Below are 23,571 nucleotides of genomic sequence, written 5' to 3'. Positions count from 1 at the left end.
AGCACTGCCGGCCATCCCAGCCTCCTTCAGGGTGTGGGCCAGGCTGTGGGCCAGCTTCCATCACATGCACTGAGGAAGGACCTTCAGCAGTTCCAGTGCCCGTGTCCCATCTGACTGATCCACAAAGGCTGAGGGTGTCCCTCTGTTTCTGGGCTCAGATGCCATGCCCTTCTGTTCACAGCTACCTGGAGGAGCTGGTCGGGTAACTCTGAAATGTAAGGGAGCTCATGACCTGTGGAGTCCCTTTGGCCAACCAGAGTCAGCTGATGGGCAGGAGCAGGCAGGTGACCCCCCCCCCCCACTTCCTCTCTTTGATGTCCTATCCCAGGGAATAAAGTTCCTTGCCTGTCTGGACACCCTTCCTCACCACCGAGCATCTATACTGTGACCAGCTGCGTAGGTACCACCTGGTACCCACTCTCATCCCCTCCCATCTCCTTCACTCTTGCTGCTCTGAGATGACACCTCCCAATGATGTCTTCATGTGTGCGATCTGCTGCAGGCTCTGTTCTCTAGATTCTTTCTTCTGGGGCAAAGATTCAGGGTGAGGCTTTGCAAACAAAGTACAGAGAGAGGAAGGCAGGTGTGCCAAGGTCCAGCATTGGTAGCTGACATGGAATCTCTCACCTCAGTGTGTTTTAGGCTTCTCGACATCCGGAGCTTCTTGGGCTGGGCCCTGTTCGGGGTACACCCTCCCTCTGCCCACATCCTCCAGTTGCAACAGCACCGATATTCACTTTTTCATTATGCTTTCTGTATTTTCCAAATACTTAGTCCATGTGGAATCATAAACGAGGAGTCATAAAAAAGAGGTTCTGTTTATTCCTTAAATTCCAGCTCAAAAACGAAGACATTCTTAAAGCTGAAAGTAAACTCTCTCTGCTCTGTGCTGCCTGAACGGTTTTTAGGTCACGTTATAGCATTTATCACATAATGTCTTGTACCATAAATGATTCTTGGGTATCATCACATCTGCCAGATAAAAAGCGCCTTGAGGGGAGAGATTATGACTGAGTTTTGCACCTTCTACAAAGCCTATCATAGAACACAGCACACAGTAGGCACTCAGCAAAGATCAGTTGAATACACTTAGCAACCTATCCGCGAGGTTAAGATAACCCTGTAGATACGTTCCTTAAATCATTACTATTATTATGGTTAATTTTGAATTTTTTCATGAAACCCACCAGCAAATCTAGAATGTTCTGACAGCTTGGTGCAAAGCCACACTCACGTGACTCAGATCATGCTGTGAATTTCCAAGCACCTGACAGTGGGGAGTGATTCTCAGAAGTTCCTGAGGTCAAGGGCATTAAAGTCCAATCCAACAACATGGAAGGGAGTTTTGACCCATTGGGCCACCATAGGATAAACAATGAGAGAAGAAACTTTTCATTCACTCAATATTTTTGAGCACTTACTTTATGCCAAGCACTGTGATGATCAAATAAATTGCTTTTAAAAGTATAAATTATATAGGGGTAACAGCTATACCCATCCGTAGGAACTTTTAAAAGTTATTAATTTCTTACCCCCAGTTTTTATTTAGAAAATTGTTTTCCATGTTCCTATACTTCATACTGTGTAGTTAATTCTGAGGAGTTTATGGAGTCATTACAGCAGGTGAGTAAAGGGAGAAATCAGAAAAGGACATGAGAAACTGTTACCAGAAGTATTAGTAATTGCTATTTTTAGTTGAAAAAGTGGACTCCATAATAAGATATAAGCTTGGCAGTGCTCATAAAAAAAGATGCTTTAATTTTCTTAAATCTTTGACTCTGGGAAGCCTTTGGAGCCACTCGTTATATAACAAGACTGGGCAGACTTCCTTTTTTTTTTTCCTTTGACATCTTCCCAGGAAAATGCTGCATGATATGATTTTCAAAGCTAATTTCCTTTTTTGCTTGTCTTAAGCAGTGTCCCTTGCTACAAATTAGCCTCCCATGCCTCCCTAAGCTAGAGAGTCTCCTTCAAAATTCCTAACAGGCAGCCTGGTGGAGAGATGGGAGGGAAGGGAAGGGAGGGAGCAGGGCGGGAGGGAGGGAGGGAGAGAGAGGTAGAGGGTGTCTGTCTGCCGTGTACATGTGGTGCAGGCAGGGAGATCAGAATGCTCACAGAACAGGCAGTGTAATTACATGGTCCTTGGAAGTATGTTAGCCCCACGGGGAACTCGGCTTGCCCTTTTACTTAGGGAGGAAAAGTAGATTTGGGGATGGTGGAAGGGGTCAGTTCATAACTGAGTTCCTGCTCGGTAATGATGAGGGCATCTGCGGATCTCCAGTGACTGCCTGATGCTCGTGGCCAGGCTCCACTCTCTTGCTCCCAGATACTTGATTTTGCAAGAGGAACACACCTTTCTGCAGGAAAGAAGATACTGACCAGATTGCGAGCGGTAGGTTGATATCCAGCGTGTTTATGCAGCAGAATTGCTGAGAGAGGCAGAGAACGCGGGGCGTGGGTGGGGTGTTATTCGGGCTGATTGATTTATCTCCAATAGGAAATGATTTGTTTTAATTGTCAGTTAAAAGAAGAGTTGCTGCCTAGGCTAAGGTATCAGTTAAGCATCCTGTGTTCTAAGCTTTTATGTTTGTGTTTCGTGGGGCTTCTGTGCTTGTACAGCTTAAGGAAGCTAGGCAGGGCTCACCTTTAAATAACCTGCAGCTTCCTCTTTTTCCTTTTTTATTTCTCTCTCCCTAAGCACCATTCCCACCCCTTCTTGCCAACATCCCCCTGACCTCCCCTGCCAGCCCCTGTGAGATGCGGCCGCTCCGCATCCCGAGCCCTTTGCACCCTGAGTCTGGATTTCTGGCCGTTTTGCTGCAGGTTCCTGTGGACGCTCTGCAGTCACCCAGGGCCCAGGCGGACTGACTGTGCAGGAGGCTTGTGCGTGGGAATCGGAGACCATGGCAGTGCAGCTGGTGCCAGACTCCGCGCTCAGCCTGCTGATGGTGAGTGCTTGCGAGGTGGAGCCCACACCCCGCACACCGTGGTCTGCTGCTGCTGCTGCTTCAGTGGCTGCAGGCGCGTTCAGACTCGCTCTGCTTTATCCCACATGCTCTTCTGAGATGATTTCTGGGGTAAGAGTCTCAGCCATGACAAAGCATTCCCAGGGAAAAGAAGCGTTAGATTCGCCGTTTTAGAAACTTGTTGCTTAATGCTATTTTGAGAGATGTGCTGGCAAACAGGTGCTGAGAGCCCCTGGAAATAGATTCCCACCAACGCCTCCCCCCGGCTCTCTGCATCCTTCCCCCCTGCCCCACCCGCGCCTCTTTGTATCTCAATCGGGGTAATCATGTTTGTTTACATCTTCTGTGGCAACTGTGGAATTTTTTTGCCCGCAGGGTGATGGAATAGGCTCTTCTTTCTGGGTACCCGTGTGTCTGCTTAGATTTCCCCGCAGAAGCAGCCCAGGGGGTTGGCTGTGGCCTTTTGTGGCACTTGGGCTGCAGAGCTGGAGAACGCTTATCTCCCAACCACCATTGCTGGGGAGACCCTGGCAGGCCTCGTGTGGATCACTGACCTACTTTGAGCTGCTCTGTGGTTTCCCTCATGTTAAGAAGGCCTCCTCTCTTAGTATATTTAAGCAGACAAGGTCAGTGGCATCACCTTGTTTGAACCCAGTCGACCTTTTGCTTGACCCTAGGTTCAGGGTTTGCTTTTGCTGTCCTGTTGCTACACCCTCATCCCCACCGAGTAGCCCACATGCCCTCAGAGATGCTGGCGGAGGCAGCTTGTTGTGTGAATGGGTGTCACAGTGACCCAGGAGATCTTACACACAAATCATAAGTACTCCTGCTGTGTCTGTTGACCTCTGTTTTCCCACTAAGAAGGGGAGATGCTGCTTTTTGAGACCTCGGGAGTTTATTAAGTTCGCTGGGAAGAGAAGCCAGCTGGGATCCTGTCTCCTGCATGGTGAGCCAGGTCAAGCTAAGAGACAGATACCTTGGTTCTGTGTTACCCCGGGTGTGGTTTCGGCCACAGAGGTATTTGAAATGATTGAGATCTCACAGGTCTCTGCTGACTTCCGATGTCACTGGGAGAGAAGGATGGGAAAGAATGAAATTTGTTTTCTGGGGAAATTACCCTTTATACATCTTCCGTCCCTCATGAATTCGTTGTCTGGTAATGCTTTAGCCTCCATTGTCTGCCTGTGGCCACATAAGTGGATGGTAGGAGTATTGGTGACTGTAGCAGGCACGGAAGTGGCAATAACTGTGAGGACCAGGGGACTCCCAGGAAACTGGGAGTCTGGGTTATGTGTGAAAAAAAATAGAGATGTGTACACTCACATGCAGGTATGCACGTGTGTATTATCTAATACTGTTTAATAATACAGAAATAAATCCTGCGTTACGCTAAGGCAGAGAAGAAACATGTTCTTGAAAAATGGCCTGCTTGCCTCCAGGTTTCTGCTCTGAATTCTCCCCCGTGCTTCTGAGCACTTGGACTTGTGTCTGTTTTACTGGGATCCCTAAGGCTACATCCTCGGTGCCCAAGCAGCTCAACATCCTGGTCCAGCTGCTCCGGCCACATACACACCCAGGTTCTACTGTTCCTGGGGCTCCCAAGTATTATGGTTGCCACCCTGGAGGTCTCTGCAGCCCAGACTTTATCCTCTGTTTGTCAGCAGCCTCTGCCCTCAGATCTCTCCCCAGCGCTCACCTCCTGCCCGGATTAAAGGATTGTGTGCACGTCTTGCTCGGAAGCAGGGGGAAATAGCTCTTGACACTGTGATGGACCATTAGATTAGAGAACCCTGGAGCATTGTGTGTAATTGGGGTCAATGCCTGTTTTCTGGTTCACATGTGGTTTGCGGGAATTTTCTGCTACGGACTTCATTGCTTTTTTCATTTTTAAAGGGTGAAACTTAAAGTAATTGCGTCCCTGACCAACTACATGATGAGTCTCAAAATTTATAAGCAAGTCCAGGAGGAAAGAAAGGAGGAAAAGAGGCCATTTAACAGAGTTGCTTTGGCTGTGAGTTCAGGAAGGAAGCTGTAAATCTCATTATTTATTAGCTAATCAATCAGCCAATCAGTTCTCAGTATTTATGGAGCGCTCACTGACTGAGGGAAGCAGCATGGTGTAAGACCAAGAGCGCGAGCCCGAAAAAATACCCAGTTTGGAGGAAGGTCAGTATCAGGGTGCCTGACTGCAATTCTGGTTCTGTGCCATGGAGTCATTGGGCTGCAGGGAAGGCCAGGCAGGGGGATACAGCCATGTCCCTTGCTTTTGAATAAGGAGACAGCCAGAGGTTATATTCAGTGTAGACTCTAAATGGTTCAGGGCAGAAGATGTTTACTTGGTTGTGGAAATGGCAGCAGAGTCCAGAGTTGGAGAGCCCTGTGTTCTGTTCCTAGCTCTGCCACTCACTGGGGGATCCTGGGTATGTCACATCCTCTGTTCCTTAGCCATTTGCTAACTGAGGGGGTCATACTCATCACTAGAGTCCTCTTCAGCTCTGTTAAGCATGATTTGAGACCTCTAGGGATGATATCTAGAACAGAGCTCCTAAGGCTGTATTCGGCATTGTGTCTTATTTGCATCCTTAGCACATGAACGGTGGTGCTTTTGGAAATGTGTTTCCATCCATGAGGCTTTTATGCCAAGGCAAGTATGTTTCATCGTATTTGCTGGAATGGGTGATCATTAGGGTTCATTCCCACTCTGCTATCAAGAGTCCTACCCCACAGGAGCTTCATTTGTACTATTGAACAAGAGCAGGTGACTTTTGAGAAATACCTAAGGTGCCTTTGCAGCCTGGTGCTGGTTTGGGGCATCTGGGAGGGGTCCTGGGTTGTGAGCATGCTCTGACTCTTTATGGTGGGGGGATTTCACTGATGCTTTCAGTGGGGAGCTGCCATGGGGGCTCTGAGCATCCATGTAACATGGAGCCCCTCAAACAACCAAAGAAGTGTGGTCTCGGAGAGGATGAGTGCCGGTGGTGGAGACAGCCTCCCATGGTGTGGAAAAGCCCATCTTTGCAGAAGCCTTGGGAAGCAAGAAAAGATAATGCTGTGTTCACCACACTGTTGGGAGCCTTCAGCCTGACGTGACTAATGGTAGAGCAGGGAGCTCTTGGCTGTCTGTCATTTTCTGAAGTCATGTGAGTTTGGAGGACACTGCAAGGACTGGAAAGTACTAGAGCCAGGGATTCGTTGATTATTTCTTAGTGACAGGATAGAGGTTCGTAACCAAGGGCATACCGAGGTGGTATTATGACATTTTGCCTCTTAGATTCTGAAAGCTCAGACGCTGATTAAAATGGTTTTAAATGTCAGTTAGCTGGCTAGGTAACAATGCACATTATGCTTATCTACAAACAAAATTTCTTTATATACATTATCTCACTTAATCCCTTCAACAATCCTATTTTTAAGACAAAAAAATTGATAATCAGAATTAGGGAAACTGTCAGTGGTCACACATCAGAATTTGATGGTGCAAAGTCTCAAAAATGGGGTCCTCAGACTCTCAAGCCTCTGATACTATATCACAGCTTGAGAACTTGGCTACTAGGATCTTCTAACGCTTTGGATCAGGCCCTCAGGGGGGGCCTTACCTCAGAGCCCTTCTGCATTTTCCATGTTTCTAGGTGGGTAACCCTGTCTTCTTGGTTATCGTTATTCTTTTCCATGCAGAAATGTAAAATCAAAAATTGATACCACAAGTATGGCTCAAGACACGTGGTTTGACTCTAGCCAGATGAAGTATCTTTATATCCATAAGAGACTTGCCATGTTTTCAAGGTCCCATTCTTTGGACTCTGTTTCTAGGAAATTGCCAAGAGTCATGTTTTACAATAGGAAAATTAATATGTAAATACGCTAACTCATAAGTCAGAGAAATTAGTAGGTGGTTATTCACAGTGAATGAAGGGTGTGAATTAGACTATCCTGAAAGTTCTTTCCATTCCAAGAAAAATTGGTTCCATATTTCTGGGATTTTCTCTAATAGAGTCACTCCTTGATCTGTTTTGAATAGATTCCAGTTGATAACCTGCTGTCCTGTAACTTTATCTCTCTCATTTCATTTCATTTCATTATAGATTCTTCTATCATCAGCCACTTTCCTCATTTGGACACTTTCCTTTTTAATTATCCAACAAATATTTGCTGAGTATCTACTCTGTACAAGAAGAATATAAGGGGGTCACTGGCTTTAGTGGACTTACAGTCTAATTGGAGAAACAAGATAGAGACACATGGAGACTATGTTAGGAATTCACAGGACAGCTTCAGAGAATCACAGAAGAACTGTAATAATACAGTGCATACCATCACCAGGCGAGCCCTGGGGTGTGCTGAGTTCAGAAGTCCTGGTGTGCACTGATTGTTAGAATGGAGGAACTGGCAAAGCTAGGCAATATGTTGAGGAATGGATGTGTTAAGAGAGCAGATTTGAGGTGAGGAGAGTGATTGAATTACAACAAAGTCTAGATTGTGTTTGCGAGATGGAAAAGTCATCTGGTTTAGATAGAGTGGCTGTAGGTAACACAGGGTTACATGGTCAGAAGGGCAGGCTGGGGTGTGACCAAGGTTCTCGTTCTATTACTATAACCCAATTTTCATCTAAATTCGACAAGTGACAGATCTCTATTCAGAATTTCTGATAAGACCACAGATTTTTCTCCAGATCCCCATTGGCAAAGGGCATAGAATAAAATTCAGTTCTGTCTTGAGGAATCTTGCTCTTGAGTTAAGAATAATAATCCTTATGTTTTTTCAAAGTGCTTTTGCATCTGTTGTCTTTCCAGATGTCCACTGCAAGCCGAGTGGGACAGGCACTCTTTCTTTTATATAATGAAGCTGAGACTCAGAGAAGTTAAATGACTTGCCCAAGGTGAAATTGAGATATTACCCAGGTTTCCATGATGGCTAACTCATAAGTTTGAAAATGTGATATTGACAACCTTTATGGAAATTCAGAGAATATTGCAGAGTGTAGCCATCTAAAATACTGTACATGGTGTGGGACCATCTAAACATGGGGCTTGGGACAGGGACCCTGGATGTTCTGGTCTACAGGGGTGACTGGTTCTTAATATCATTTATCTTTCTGGTTTAGTTAAAGTAGAATAATTATTCAGAAGTCTCTGGGAAATCTCATGTCATTGTTACAACAAAGGCAGTAGCTAAAATCCTTCTTACACGCAATTATCTAGTTTCTAAGGTGCAATTTTCTATGGGTAAATCTGAAATCTTGATATCAACAGTTTTTGTCATTAGTGTTTAATGTATAAATTTATCCGTCTCAGAGGGTGAAATTTGAAATCAATGACAGTCACATCACCTCTCTTAGATCATTTTTTTTTGCTAAATATATTTTTATTTCATTTTATGTCAAATCTGTCTCTCTGATTGAGGCAGAGACCTACTCAAACTAGCATTAATGAAGAGAGAAAGGTATTGACCGATGTAATTGGGAAGTCCAAGAAATGACACAGCTTCAGAAAAAGCTGGATTGAGGACTTTGAGTGACTGCACCAAGACCCTGTTTCTCTGCCTCTCCCTGTGTCTTGATTCTAGTTTGCTCTCTGTCAACTTCAGGCTCTGACAGATTCTTCCCCCAGCAGCTCTGGGGTTACTTGTCCTTAGAGTTAGTGAACCCACATAAATGAGCAAGACTTTGCTTACAAGTTCCTTTCTTACCATCTGTTTGGCCCTGTTGGATAATAGCCTTGTCCCAGGCAAATCACTGGGTCCAGGGGTGGGTTCTTTGACTAAGCCGGTTGGCTTTTGTTTCTGGACTTGAGGTGAGGAAGGAGGTGGGTCAATTGGCTGATAACTCCATCTGAATCACATGGAATGGGAAGGGCAGGTTCCAAAAGGAAAAGGACCTCCAGAAGAGGGGAAGGGATATAGCAAGGCGAAAACAATAGAGGTCCCTTACGGTGGTCATTGCACCTAGTTCACCATTATGGGGCTCCTACAGAACTAGTCAGGAAGGTAAAGCATCAGTGAACCCTAAACCATAGGTTCAGTTTCCCTCAAAATAAAGATAAATGGGAAAGCCCAATTGTCTAAATAGTTTATGTTAGGTTGAACTAGTCCTCCCATCTCTAAAGTGGGATAATAATAGCTACTACATAAGATTTGGAATAATTCAATGAGATGTGCCTGTAAAGTACTTAGCACTCTTCCTGGACCAAAGCCAATTCATAGTAAGTACAGTCGTACCTCGGTACCCCTGGGAGGTTGGTTCCAGGACCCCCATGGATACCAAAGTCCTCAAGTTCCTCATATAAAATGGCATAGTATTTTAATATAACCTACACACATCCTCCCATACACTTTAAATCATCCCTGGATTACTTGTAATACCTAATACAATGTACATGCTACGTAAAGAGTTGTTATACTGTACCATTTAGGGAATAATGACAAGAATAAAGTCTGTACAGGTTCAGTACAGGCACAACCATCATAGGCCTAACTACTTATACATGTCAGCAACAATGTAATATTATTAGGGACTGCTTTCATTTAATGACCTGAAAGAGAAATACATAGAATAAAACACAGAATATTTAAAATACAAGTACAAATAGAAAATATAATTATAACTAGAAAAATATAAATTTAAATAGAAAATATAAATTTATTCTCTCTCTCCCTCTCTCTCTCTCACACACATACACACACACACACGCGCGCACACACACACACACACACACACACAAAAAAAACCCTGGTTTTTCTCTCTTGGTGACCCTCATGTGATGATGGTGATGGTTGCTGTATGACGCCTACAGTGTGGATGTGATGAGGTGACAGGGCATGTGGGCTCTAGGTAAGTGGTGAGACATCAGGCTAACTTGAACCTTCTCACAGGACGTCAGAAGGATCATCTGTCAATATGTAGGAAGAACTGGGTTCCGACTGTAGAAACTGATGCTTTGGAGGAGGTCAGTGATGTAGCATCAGGATCTGTGGAGGTTGAGGGCTCAGGATCTTCAAGTGTCGAAGGTTGAGGCTTCTAGGTCGCAGATGCTTTAGTTAGAAGCATTGTTACAGGAAGCTGGTTCTTCTTTTTCTTTGAATCAGCAAACACATCTTGTGGTGGTTGTAGGCATTTTGTTATCCCTCTGGTGGCACACAAGCCTCCTTCCATGGAAGGATCGTGCTCAAGAATCATAACCTTTAACATTTGTGCATGTTGAAAGCCTGCTTCAAGATTTTCAAGTGTCCAAATTGATGGCTCTGCCTCCTATAATTTTCTGCATCACCATCATCTTCATTATCATCTGCAGAGAATTTCAGCGTTGGTAAGGGTTTCTCTATGCTTTTCTACACGTTCTTCAACATCATCCTCAATCATGTCAGAGAGTTCTTTCCCACCAATTTCCCTTGCAGCATTCAAGGTGTTCCTGACTTTTTTATCAAGAGCAGGGACGCTCCTGAAATCACTGACTACCTCAGTCCATAAAGGCTTCTAACGTGCATTGAGCGTCTCCACTTGATGGCATCCACAGCCTCTGTAATTGTGAGGTGCTGCCGCCGATCCATGATGCTGCTGTCAGGTTGGCATCAAGGGCAGCACAAATCCTCCTGAAGGTGAGGGGGTGTAAGTCACCTTTGTGCGCTCGATGATGCCTTGATCACGGGGCTGCAGCAGTGATGTAGTGTAGGAGATGGGAACGTCACTTCCACATCCTTGGCGGCAAAGTAGAGAGATTGGAGGTGGCTGGGAGCATTGTCAGTTACAAGGAGGACCGTGAATGGCAGCTCCTTCTTTCCAAGGTATTTCTTCACTTCAGGAATGAAGCGCTGGTGGAATCATTCCAAGAACAAGATGGCCATTACCCAAGCCTTCTTGTTGTGGTGCCAGAACAAGGGCAGGAAGTTTTCATTTTTGTTCTTAAGAGCCTGGGGATTGTTTGTTCATTTGCTCATGTGACCTGCTGTGTCATCACACGGCACCAGAGTAAGAAGATCTTTCCAGGCTTGGAGCCCCAGGGCTTGCTTGGCACTGGCACTCAGGGATGTAGATATGACTGGGCATCTTCCTCCAGAACAAGCCCGCATCATCACAGCTGAAGGCTTGCTCTGGAAGGTAGCCTTTCTTCTGTGAGTTTCTTGAGCTCTTCTGGGAGCTCTGATGCTGCCTCGGAATCAGGCGATGTGGATTCTCCCGTGATCTTTAAGTTCTTGAGGCTGTAGCACTATACATAGCTATATGTATATAGCTATCTCTCACTGAGTCTAAACTTCTTCCTCTTCTCGACCCTCTCACAGTAGTGCTCATACAAGCTAAGTGCATTTTCACACATAATTTTGCCATCAACAGGGATAGGCTTCTGTGACATGTCCTCTAGCCACACACTTAATGCATTCTCAGTTTTGTAAGCACTTTGTCACTAACCAGAGAGACCCCGTTTGTTGTTGGAGGAGCACAAACTCTTCCATGAACTTCAGATTCTTCCTGGTTTATTGCTTGAATGTTGGATTTGAACTCACTGACTCTGGCCCTTTGGCAAGTGACACGACACTTTTCAAAAGATCTATGATTTTAACTTTCCTATCAAGAAATAGCCCTTCATGCTCTCTCTTAGCCTTTGAGGGATGGCTTTGACCACTTAATTGCTTTGTAGGAGCCATCTTTTCACAGAAAGAAAGGGTGCACACGGCACAAGCAATGAACAGATAAGACAGGAGGTTAAACATGGTTCACCCAGCAGTGCTGTGGAGTGACTGAGGACCTGAGAAGCTGGAGGCTACAGCAGGGCGTGCCTACACATCACTTCATATGCGCGGATTCAGCAGAGTGCTCAGCACACAGCTAATTTAAGCTCCACTTTTTGGAACTTTCTGGAATTCTTTTTCCGAGTATTTTTGATGTGTGGTTGGTTGAATTTGCAGATGCAGAATCCATGGATGTGGAGGGCCAACTGCATTAACAGTTGCTTGCTTTCTCTTAAAATGATATGAAACGACCATCCATCTGAACTCATCTCATTGGGTTTCCTGTATGAACCAGAGTCAACCTAAAAGAAAACGTTGCCCAGTTCTCTCTTTCTGCAGCCCAGTCTCTGGACGATCAGTGACCACTTTTGGACAGTCAGCCAATGGTTTTAGAAAAACAGATGCTCCGAGAGTCAGGTGAACCATTCCAGTCGTGAGCACATTTAAATTTGCATTCCTGTCTTGAATAGCTAACAAAATTTCCTTACCCTCTGAGGGGAGATGACTAAAATATGGGCTGCAATATGTTCTCTCTGGCACATGCAAAATGCACGCCATCCAGGCCTGGTACACTTGACTAGACAGCTATTAGTGCATCTCTGCTAAAAATTAACCGTGTGGCTGCTTTGCAAAGTTTAATAGCGGCGTGGAGAGCGTATACTCCTGGTGCAGGTAGCAGTTTCTCATTGACTTCTCTGCCAAAATAGGAAATTGGGCCATATGATATGTAGTCTGGTCGTAATCAAAGGTCCTGGAAACATGCTGCACTAAGACCATGTGGTACATACTGAGTGAGACACAATTCCAATGTCAAGGTAACATTAACCTGCATCTCAGTGATGAGTGCTCTCTATAACCTTGGCTATTGAAATCTTAGTCTCACCATCTGGACCTGGAGACCTAATTTTCCTGAGCAGTAGATGCACTTCCTGTCCCCAACAACGTCACGCACACCCGTGATTTTAACTTTCGTCTTACATTCTCCACTCTCTGATTATGTCTGTGGCTCAGGCTTGCCCCAAGCTCCTGATGATGACCAATCTAAATGCTTATCGATTTATCCTCCTGCTTATCCCACACGTACCTCAGACTCAGCACACCCCAAAGAGGTCTTAACGTTCTCCTCATTAGTCTGCATGTCTTAGCGTCATTGGTGAAAACATCATTTTCCCTGTCATCCCAGAATTCACCTTCAACTATTTCTTCTCCCTCATCCGCCTTGACCAGTTATCACCGGGTCCTGGTGCTTCTGCTTCCTCCTCTTCTCCCTCATCTGGCCCCTCCTCCCCGACCCCTGCCATCATTCAAGTCTATAATCTCACGCACCTGGGCTACATGAAGAGCCACCTGCCTGGTCTTCTTCCTTCTATGTGGTCTTCTGTACATTTTCCAGAGTGATAGTTATAAAAGGAAGGTCTACTTTCTAGACCTAAGATCCTCTGGTTACACCTGATTACACATGGAATAAGGCTCAAGCTTTTTAATATAACATATATCGCTTCTAGCTCTGGCCTCTGCCCGCCTGCCTGGCCTCATGTCCCACTGTTCCCTCCACCAGCCCTCAAAATTCCTATTCTAGCGCTTGTACGATTCCTACCCCTCACCCCTCACAAATGCCGTGACGGCTCAAGCCCATGCACTATTGGATGTGCTCTTTCCACTATCTGGATTATCATTCTTTAAGTTCCTCCTTTATTTCATTCATTCATGTATATTTCATGCATATATTTTTGTCTGTCTCACTTATTGGTAACACTGCTTTATGATATTTGACTTTTATATCTACTTTCCTTAATAAAATGTGAGCACATCAAAAATAGAGAGTATGTGCCGTCCATTCATTCAGCAGATATTTACTGAGTGTCTACTATCTTCTGGACACTGTTTTAATGTAAAGGATGCAACAGGGAACAAGCTGGATGAGGCTTCTGCTGTGCTTGAGCTCACGTTCTCTGGGGCAGAGATTGAATATTAGTAGAAATATCCAAGAGTCATAAGTGCCCTGTCAGGAATTTAAGACAATAGTGGGGACACAGTCCTCTAGCTTTAGCGCGGGGGACCAAGGAGGCCTCCTCTGAGGAGGTGGCATTTAGGCTGAAGGGTGATTGGTAAGAAGGAGACCTATGGCCTGGGCTTTCTAACCAGGGAAAACGCTGTAGGACCGGAAGGAGTTTAGCAAGCCTCAGCTCCTGGCACTGCACTCAGTAGATTGGGTAGATTGAGGTCTGGCTTGAGCATTTCCAAGCTTTTGCACTGGACCAGGCTCTGGGAGGAATTTGAGGTAAGTCCAGCACATGGCCCTTACCCAGAGCTTCAATCTCATGAGAGAAATAGAATTGCAGACAATGTCGAGGTACCACTGCATGAAAGGAAATGGCCCTGCATTAATGGGTGTGGTACCAACAATGTGCAGGAAGGAGTTCAGAGGAGTGGTGGTGGTTGTGCGGGCAGGGGGGATGGGAGGGAGGCTTAGAGACCTAGCTAAGACAGTCTGCAGGATAAAAGGACATCAACCCATTTCAAAGGGTGCATTTCCCCCAGTTTTATTGAGATATAATTGATACATAACACTGTGTAAGTTTAAACTGTACAACATGTTGATTTGATACAGTTATATATTGAAAAATGATTACCACCATAGCATTTGCTAACACCTCCATCATGTCATATAATTACCAACTCTTTTTTTTTAATTTTGTGGTGAGAATATCTAAAATCTACTCCCTAGCTGCTTTCAAGTGTGTAATACCTTATTAACTATATTCACCATGCTGTACATTAGATCCCTGGAATTGATTTATCTCCTAACCGGAAGTTTGTACCCTTCAACCAACATCTCCCCTTTTCCCTCACTCCCCAGCCCCTGGTAACGACCATTCTACTCTCTGTTTCTGTGAGTTTTGCTCTTTTAGATTCCATATATCAGTGAGGTAACACAGTATGTCTTTCTCTGTCTGGCTTATCTCACTTGGCACAATGCCTTCAAGGTCCATCCATGTTGTTGCAAGTGGCAGGCTTTCCTTCTTTTTTATGACTAACTAATATTCCACTGTATATATATTCCACATCTTCTTTCTCCATTCATCTGTTGATGGGCACTTAGGTTGTTTCCATGTCTTGGCTATTGTAAATAGTGCTGCTGTGAACATGGGGGTGCAGATATCTCTATGATATCCTGGTTTCATTTCCTTTGGATAAATACCCAGGAGTGGGATTGGGGTGTGTTTATTTTTGATGGGAGAGGGAAGAGAGGAAGTGTTTTCCCAGCCAAAGGAACAAAGTGATAAGGGAGATTCAGGAGGAAATGATTATGAACAGCTGAGCGTAGAGAGGGGACGAGGGCAGAGGCGGGGCTGTGAAGGAGGGATTGGTCGGGAGCGTATGGGGCTAAATGAAGGGCAGGATCTGGAGGAGGAAAGCTGGCGGAGCAAGCCGCGACCAGATGAAGGAGGAGGCTGCAGATGCTTCTGTGAGCACCTGGAGGGGAGCCAGGGGCACTGAAGGGGAGCTTGTCTTGAGTGAGGACTGACTTAGTGGGTGTGGCGGTGGAGGTGGCATGCAGGCTGCACTGGGGGGACGGAAGGGAGAACACCAGGTCAGAGTCACTTGCACACTTTCGGGTGGGAGGTGAAGAGGCAGCGTAGTGGTGGCTGTGAGCGAGGATCAAAGTGGATGAATTCAAGGAGCGTTCTGAAGGCAGAAGCGTCAGAAGGATATGACGGATTGACAACAGGGGACCGTGCACAGGGAGGAATCAGTCAGGACTGCAGCAAGTTGGCTATTGGAGCTGCAGAGAGTGGTGACAGACAGGAACAACTTCAGGGTGGGAAATACAATTTGAAGGAGAATGGGCTGCCATTCACATAGGATCCTGAGTGGAAGGGGCTGAGGCAATAACAGGATTTCCTAGAAGAGATGTTTGATGGGCAGTTGAGATGCTGGTCCCTTTAGGTCCATGATTAGATTTGGAGAGCCAGAACCGGAAGTTAGTCCAGAAACTCAGGAATCCTGAAGAAAGATCATAGGGAGAAAAGAACAGGAGGCCAAGCCTGCGAAAGGGGAATTCCAACAGCTGTGGTTAGAAAGAGTTCACAGTAGCTTGGTACACAAGGCCACATTTGGACCAGATCAATGTCACCTTGACTGTGGAATTAATTTTCCTTACGTTAAATGCACCGCATGGCCTCGCTGGAGCAGCCGCGGAGCTCTTTTGCTAGACGTTGGTTACAGATTGCTGTAGTGCACGGCTGAGCTAGGAGTGTACATAAGGAAACTATTACTGAGCTTCACAAAGCAGCTGGAGTTATCTATCCTGTGTGTGTGTGTGTGCGTTCCAGGTAGTACTACTGCATAGCAGCTGTCCCACACTTCGTGACTTAACACAACTGTTTTATTGTGCTCACTAATTCTGTGGGTCAGGAGTTCCAGCAGGTGACAGTGGGAATGGGTGTCTCTGCTCTACAGTGTCTGGAGCCTCAGCTGGGTAGGGTCAAAATCTGGGCTCACTGGACAGCCGGACACTGGCATCTCCTGGAGGTGTCTCCACTCACATGCCGAGGTGGTGGTGTGCTGTCAGCTGGACCACAGCTGGTTCTGTTGACCACAGTGCTTCTCCAGGGCCTCTCCCTATGGCTTGGGCTTTCTCACAGCATGGCTGCCTCAAGGTATTACACTGCTTCCGTGATGGCTTAGGGCCCCAAACCGAGTATCTGCGCTAACAAGGCAGAGCTGTATGACCTTTGGTGACCCGGCCTCAGCAGTCACGCAGACTTGCTTCTGGTCTCCAACAAGTCACTGAGGCTGGACTCAAAGGGAGAGGATTAGCCCTCACCTCTCGATGCAAACACGTCAACATATTTGAAGATGTGTTTAAAACCACCACAGTATGTATTCATTCTTTGTAACCTAATTTCATGGTCCTTGAGGGTCTTTTACTTGTTGAATTACTCACAACTTGTCTATGGGACTTTGCTCAGTGGAAGCATTCCATAAATATTCATTGATGGAATGGTAGGTTGATATCTGAAGAAGCCAATTTTTATTTATTTTTTCCATATTAGCAAAGAGTTGCATTAGAGTTTTCAGGTTTTCATCCAAACTCCAAATATCATGTGTTTAGTGCTTCTATGTTATACCTTCAGAGAATGTCCAGAGAATGTATGAGTCATGAAGAATGGCGTGACCTGCCAGATCTGTGACCTCTAAGGTTCCCGGGTTTAGTTCCCCCTGATGATTGGGAGCTAATAAAGCAATAGTGTTGCTTCCTTTACATGCTTGGTATTTGGACTCCTGATTTGTTTCATGTCTTTATTGCCCATGTGTCAGGGTAAAAGATGGGACATAGCTTGGTGTTAGGACTGAAATGCTTTTTTTTTCCCTCTTGAGGTACGTGAGCAAAATTGAGCTGTAATGAACACGGCTGAACACGGAGGTCATTTCCCAGGGATTAATGACAGGGAGGATGTGTTCATGGCCTGAGGCTTAGTCTTCGGTCATTAACCTAGCTGCTCATTAATATTGTCGAGGAATGCTTTATGTTGGGCCATTACAACCACTACCATATGCTGCTACAATCGGGGACATGAACATTACCCATGTCAACAACTATTTGTTTCCTCTCCATTCCCCACGATTACTGAGCCAGGCAGCCCTTTAATACACACTCCGAAGGCATGAAGCGCCAAGGGCAGGAAAAGTGGAAACTTCCCTTCCCTCCTCTTCCCTTCTCCCTCCTCCCTTACCCTTCTTCCCTTCTCTTTTCTTTAAAAAAAAACATAGGGGGTAGCACTCAGACATACATTGTGGTAAAGCACTAGGATATGGGAATAGATTTATTAATCTGGTCCCTGCTCTCAAGAAGTTTAGCATTTCCATTGGAAAGGTCAAAAAACAAAGAATTTCAACACAGCGAGTTAACGTTATGCCAAAGAAATCGTCAACATCTGTAGAACACAGGAGCATAGAGCAGCAACCTCCAAAGGGCGCTGATGTTTCAGGTGAGTTTTGAAGGATCAGGGTTGGGAGGTGGGGAGTTCCAGGTGTAGGGAAGAGTAGACACAGATGCAAGTGAAAAAGTTGTATGTTTCAGCAACCATGTGACATTTGGGTATGGGAAAAGCAAGAGGGAATGGCAGAGGTGAGGCCAAAATCCTGGCTAGGGGCACACACAGACTGTTTTCTGAACAAGTGGTAAGGAGTTTGAACTTGAAGCTTACTAACGTCAAGTCATTAATGATTTTAAGCAGGGGATGATGTGCCCAGAGCTGAGATGCAGAGCTATCACTCAGGAAGTAGTACGGAGAATGGATAGAAAGGAGGAGTGACCTGAGGGGAGGGAGGCAAGAAGACACGGAGATCATTCTGTTGACAAGTTAGCTGGACTAATGCCGGGCCAGTGGGGATGGAGGAGAGGAATGGACTCGTGAGCCACTGCCGTGGGAGACAGAGGTGGGTGGTTCGTCATGACTCCTGTTAATAAATAAACTAAATGCCTGCTCCAAGTAGCTTGAAAACGGAAACTTCCTGAGTTCATATATCAAGTCCAAAGGCAAAGCCATTGCCAGGCTCTGGTCCCACCCACTCGCACCCACTTTGATCTCTTAGCTCTGCTCTGGTCTGTGGGCTCTGCCTACAGTCTGGCTTCCCTCACATGGTCACAAGGTGGCTGCCGGCAGCACCTGTTCAAGCCCAGGTGGAGGGAGGAAACATCTCTCCTCAAAATAGGAACGATAAATTCTTCCTTTCTTTTTGAGAGTGTCTGCTCGGACCATCCGCCCTCCCCAGGGGAACGTCAAGCACCAATTGCCTTAAGCCTGGGATTCTGAACCGGCCACTAGCCCAGAGGCACGGAGTCACCCTGCTCGGCTCGGATGTATCAGTATTTACTGCTGCAGCTGGGAATGGGGTCAGTTTCCCCTGTCTCACATAAAAGGGAGGGAAGAAGGTAGGTGTGGTTGCTGCAGAGACAACCAACAGTATCTGTGACTGGAGCACAGAAAAGGACACTGAAACCACCAGGGAAAAAGCTGGAAGAAGAGGGAGGTCGGTATGTGGACTGTAAGTTTTTTGAGAGCAGGACCTATGTCTCATTCACTTTTGATTCTTTAGCTCTTAGCTCAGTGCCTGGCACATAGTAAGTGCTCAGTAAACATTTTTTGAGTGAGTAAAGGCATCTAGGGAGAGGCAGTACCTGAGCTTGAAGATACAGACCATGAAATGAAATAGACTAAGGGTTTCAAGCAAAGTGAAACAGAATTGGGGAAAGTAAAGAATCTTACAGTTGCATGATACCTTTCAGAGAAGTCAAGGAGTTCAGAATCACTGGCACAAATGTCCAAGGCAGGGAGAGGCCAAGGGTGAGGCTCGAGAGGTAAGGAAGGACCATACTCTGCTGAGGAGCTTGGGTAATGACTTATAGAGAATGGAAGACACTTGAAAACTTTTAGGCAAGAGAATGAAATCATCCCATCTGCATTTGTATAGATCACTCTGCTAAGGGAGTGTGGCAAACTGCTGTAGGACCACGAGAAAGACGTGATGAGGTGAAATCAGCAGTTGATTAGCTCTTGCTTGGATATGCTAGGCAGAGGGAAGAGTCAAGGACGACCTCAGGTCTTTATGTTGGGTGAGGGGGCAGGTGGAGATCACAGGGAGAAACCGATTTTAAAGGACTCATGATACCTTCTTTTTGGACAGGTTCATTTCAGGAGCCAGTGAAACATTCTAGGGGAGGTGTTTAGCTCTGGTCAGATGTTATGCGTGTGAAGTTGGGGAAGAGTTCTGGTTAAGACATGTATATTCAGAGTCATCAGTATTCAGGGGATGGTTAGAACAACACAGACCACCCGTGGGGGTATAGACTGGGTGGAGCTGTGAGCCCTGGGTGAGGCACTGAAAGGGTAGCGAGTGGAAGGAAAGCCCATAAAAGAGGCAAAGAAAGAAAGTCAGGGAGGTGGAAGGAGGTCCAAGAGCATATACTGTCTTGGATGACCAGAGACTGGAGGGTTCCAAAAAAGACCGAGGTGTGATGATCAAGATTGTAAAGTGCAGCAGAGACTAAGGAAAATAAACACTGAAACATTGGATTTGCCAATCACGATGGCAGTGGTGACCTTATGGTGAGATGCTTCATGTATGTGGTAAAATCAGAAGCCAGTTGACAAATGAATGAAGAGGAAATAGGAGGTGGGGAGAAGAGATGGTAGCCTGAGGAGTGGGAGGAAACAAGGGAGGTGTTTCAGAGACGGGGAATCACAAGCACTGTTATAGACTCAAGGAGAGAGGCTCAGAGAGACTGCAAGGTTAAAAGTGTAAGGGCTTTGGGGGGAATGTTGGCAATGCTTGCCCTCACAGTTCCAAGATGGCTGCAGCTCCAACCATCACGTCCCTCACTCCTGTGTCCAAAAGCAAAAATAAGAGGGAAAAAAGAGAGCTCTCCCTGTGTCTCTTAATTTCTATCAAGGAGGAAAATCTCTCCCCAAATCTCCCCTTATTTTCCTTGGTCAGAACAGAGTCATTTATGTGACATGTTGCAGATTGGTTCACTCGGCCCCCTCTCATAGCCCTTCCCCTGAATGCCCTCTTAAACTATTGGCTGGGGATCTGAAACATGCATTTCCCAGCCTCCCTTGCAGCTGGGGTTCTGCAAGTGATCTGGCTTCCACCAAGCTAGCTCTCTGGCACCAGACTTGGAGAAGCGAAGTGAACGAGTAGAACTGGCTGTTGCAGATTTTCTTGCAAGCAAGATGGCAGAGTGTTAGGTTCTTTGGGACCAGCCGTTGTGGAGGTGCTGGTGTCCAGTCTCTGATGTCAGAAGTGGTGGCTGAGTGACACTCTGGGGTCTGGAGGTATGCTTTGGCACTACTCTTGGCTTGGTGGTGAATGACCTTGATCATCTGGTTTTCCCATATATTCTTTTTTTTTTGCAGTATGCGGGCCTCTCACTGTTGTGGTCTCTCCTGTTGAGGAGCACAGGCTCCGGACGCGCAGGCTCAGCGGCCATGGCTCATGGGCCTAGCCGCTCCGTGGCATGTTGGATCCTCCCGGACCGGGGCACGAACACGCGTCCCCTGTATCGGCAGGCAGACTCTCAACCACTGCGCCACCAGGGAAGCCCCCATATATTCTTAAACTACCTAATACCCTGTAATAATTTCCTGTCTGCTTACACTAATTAGAGTGGACTTTGTTGTCTGCAACAAAGAACCTTGAACAGCACGCAAGACTGCTCCAGCTGTAAGGGAGGCTGGGAAAGAGAATCACTGACTTTTCTAGGCTCTTCCAGTAGAGATGAAGGTTCAGGGTAATGGCTGTTTTGTAGGGAACCAAAAGGATCTGCCATAGATAAGCATGGACCTAGATAGGTCTGCAAATAGAACAGACTAGGTGAGTGTTTATTTGGTAAATGATGTTTTTAGGGGACCATCAAAATATTTAAAGTATAACCATCATTCTGTGACAGTGGCTTATGTGAAAGGGCTATTAGTACAAAAGCTAAACCTATTTCATCTCTGTTGTCATTGCTGACAACAGCCTTTGAAACACTATTCAGGCCACCATCCAAATTTGAGGGATGACAGTTACAAAATAGAATCTAGGGATGGGAAGGGAGGAGGGAAGAAAGATTGTCTTTTTAATAAATATTATAATTTTAATTATGATTATGTAGACAAGCAGACAATATGATTTTTGAAACTCTTGGTAGATATTTAGCCATTTGAATCTTAGATCCAAATCCTTTTGACTACTAATACCATTTTTTGCAAATTAAAGTTTTTGGCTAGTTTTTAAAAATACAAATACCTTTACATGATATATGTAGCTGTTGTATATATATATTTTTTACCCTCTGGAAAAAAATACATATAACCTCCCATCCTAGTTCCTTAATCCTTTAGATTATTGTGTATCCTTCCAGAAATTGTCTATACATATGCAACATCTTTCCTTGTCAGTCCCTATAGCGCTACCTCATTCTTTTTAAAGAATATATATTGGTAATATTATATTGTGTAAATGACTCATAATTTATTTAAACAGTCCATTACTGATGGACATTAGGCTATTTTCAATATTCTATAATTACAAACAACCCTACAGTGAAGATTCACGTGCATCCATCTTTGCAGATGGCTTGAATATGCTGCAGGACAAATTCCTAGATGTGGAATGCTGAATCAAGGGTATATCATTCAAAATATTTACGGATGTGGTCATATTGCTGTCTTCAAAAAGGCACCGTGCAAATTTGTGTTTTAAAATTACACGTTCAAAGCTCTAGGTTTATAAGAACCCATTCCTGGGACTTCCCTGGTGGCACAGTGGTTAAGAATCCGCCTGCCAGTGCAGGGGACATGGGTTTGATCCCTGGTCTGGGAAGATCCCACATGCCGTGGAGCATGAAAGCCCATGCGCCGCAACTACTGAGCCTATGCTCTAGAGCCCACAAGCCACAACTGCTGAGACTGCATGCCACAACTACTGAAGCCCATTTGCCCTAGAGCCCTCATGCCACAACTGCTGAGTCCACACACCACAACTGCTGAAGCCTGCATGCTCTAGGGCCCACGTTCCACAACTACTGAGCCTGCATGCTGCAACTACTGAAGCCTGTGTGCCTAGAGCCTGTGCTCTGCAGCAAGAGAAGCCACCACAGTGAGAAGCCCGCGCACCGCAACGAAGAGAGCTCCTGCTCGCCACAACTAGAGAAAGCCCTTGCGAAGCCCCCCAAAAAAAAAAAAAAAAAAAGAATCCATTCCTATCTGTTGGTACAGAATAGAGGGACTACAGGAAAAGTGGGCTATTCTCCAAAGGGTATTTAGAATCTTACTGTATAAACAATTACTGCATTAAATGTCTATAAAATTCAAGTGGCAAATGAGCAGTGAATATCAATTACACATCTGTTCCATCTCAAAGGCGAATGGCCTTTTAATTTTATATCCCAAGTATTATACTCAAATTTCATCTCTTCCTCAGATTGCTCCTCTCTCTTCTTTTTTCACTGAGAAAATGGTTTATTGCATTTTTCACGTATTAAATTAATTTTAACAGAAAGCACAATGGAGCTTTCCTACACATTTTAGTAAGCACATATCTTGGATTGGGATTTAATCCATTAACATATATAGGGTCCCAGTAATTAAACACTGAGGAGTGCCATTCAAGAAAAGTTATAAGGTCCCTACCTTCAGTGATCTTACAGTCTGGGTTGAGAAATCGACATATAAAATGTAAATGATTAAAGGCCAAATACAAAGTAGTATCTAAGTGCTATAATGTGTAATTTAACTATTCATACTTAGCAATGCAAAGAAGGAAGAGGTTGCTTTGCGTGGGGGCCATTAGGGATTCTATGAGACAGATGGGTGTTGGTTTGGTTTTGAGGGGTTGGAGGGGAAATGGAAAAGCTCTCCCCAAAGAAATGGGGAGCAGGGTGTGGTTGCCATGAGCCAGTGGAACTGAATGAGGTCTGGGTTTGGGTGGATGAAGTGGGATGTCGTAACAAAAGGCCATGCTTATTGGTAGGAATATATAGGAAATAATAGAAACTGAGTGTGATCCACTGGAAGGAGCCTTTGGGAGAAAGTTGTGTAGTGTGTGCAGAATGGTCCCCGAGAAACAAAGTGGCTGGTGGTCTGGGCCCTCACACTCAGCCACTTGAATCTGAAGTGGACCCTTCTTAGTGTCCCACATATAAATGCCATCCTTCTTTGTTCCAGCACTTGGTGAATTTATCTAAATTTGTCCAACAGCCTTTAGAGAATGAGAGAGCTGTTTTCCAGGACCTGATGTTCAAGAAAAGATTAAAGACAGGGACCAGTGGTGGGAGGAGAAGATGGAAGCTGGGCAGTGTTCCAGGCATTCAGCTAAAAAGGGGCTGAGCTGG

The 23,571-nt window shown here is 45.4% G+C and overlaps 1 protein-coding gene across 1 annotated transcript in view; it reads left to right on the top strand.

Annotated features, from left to right (window-relative positions):
* The first annotated feature begins 2,066 nt into the window (after nucleotides 1–2,066).
* The window catches only part of FRMD4A (FERM domain containing 4A), a 646,084-nt gene continuing 624,579 nt past the window's right edge, over nucleotides 2,067–23,571 (top strand). Inside the window, exons 1-2 of the mRNA XM_067703859.1 lie at nucleotides 2,067–2,392; nucleotides 2,824–2,948. Of these exons, the coding sequence (XP_067559960.1) occupies nucleotides 2,904–2,948 (45 nt within the window). The 5' untranslated portion in view covers nucleotides 2,067–2,392; nucleotides 2,824–2,903. The remainder of the gene's footprint in view (nucleotides 2,393–2,823; nucleotides 2,949–23,571) is intronic.

Source organism: Pseudorca crassidens, chromosome 1 (genome assembly GCF_039906515.1).
Source record: "Pseudorca crassidens isolate mPseCra1 chromosome 1, mPseCra1.hap1, whole genome shotgun sequence".
Lineage (NCBI taxonomy): Eukaryota > Metazoa > Chordata > Mammalia > Artiodactyla > Delphinidae > Pseudorca > Pseudorca crassidens.
The sequence above is the reverse complement of the archived record's forward strand: the minus strand, read 5'-3'. Positions and strand labels throughout refer to the sequence as shown.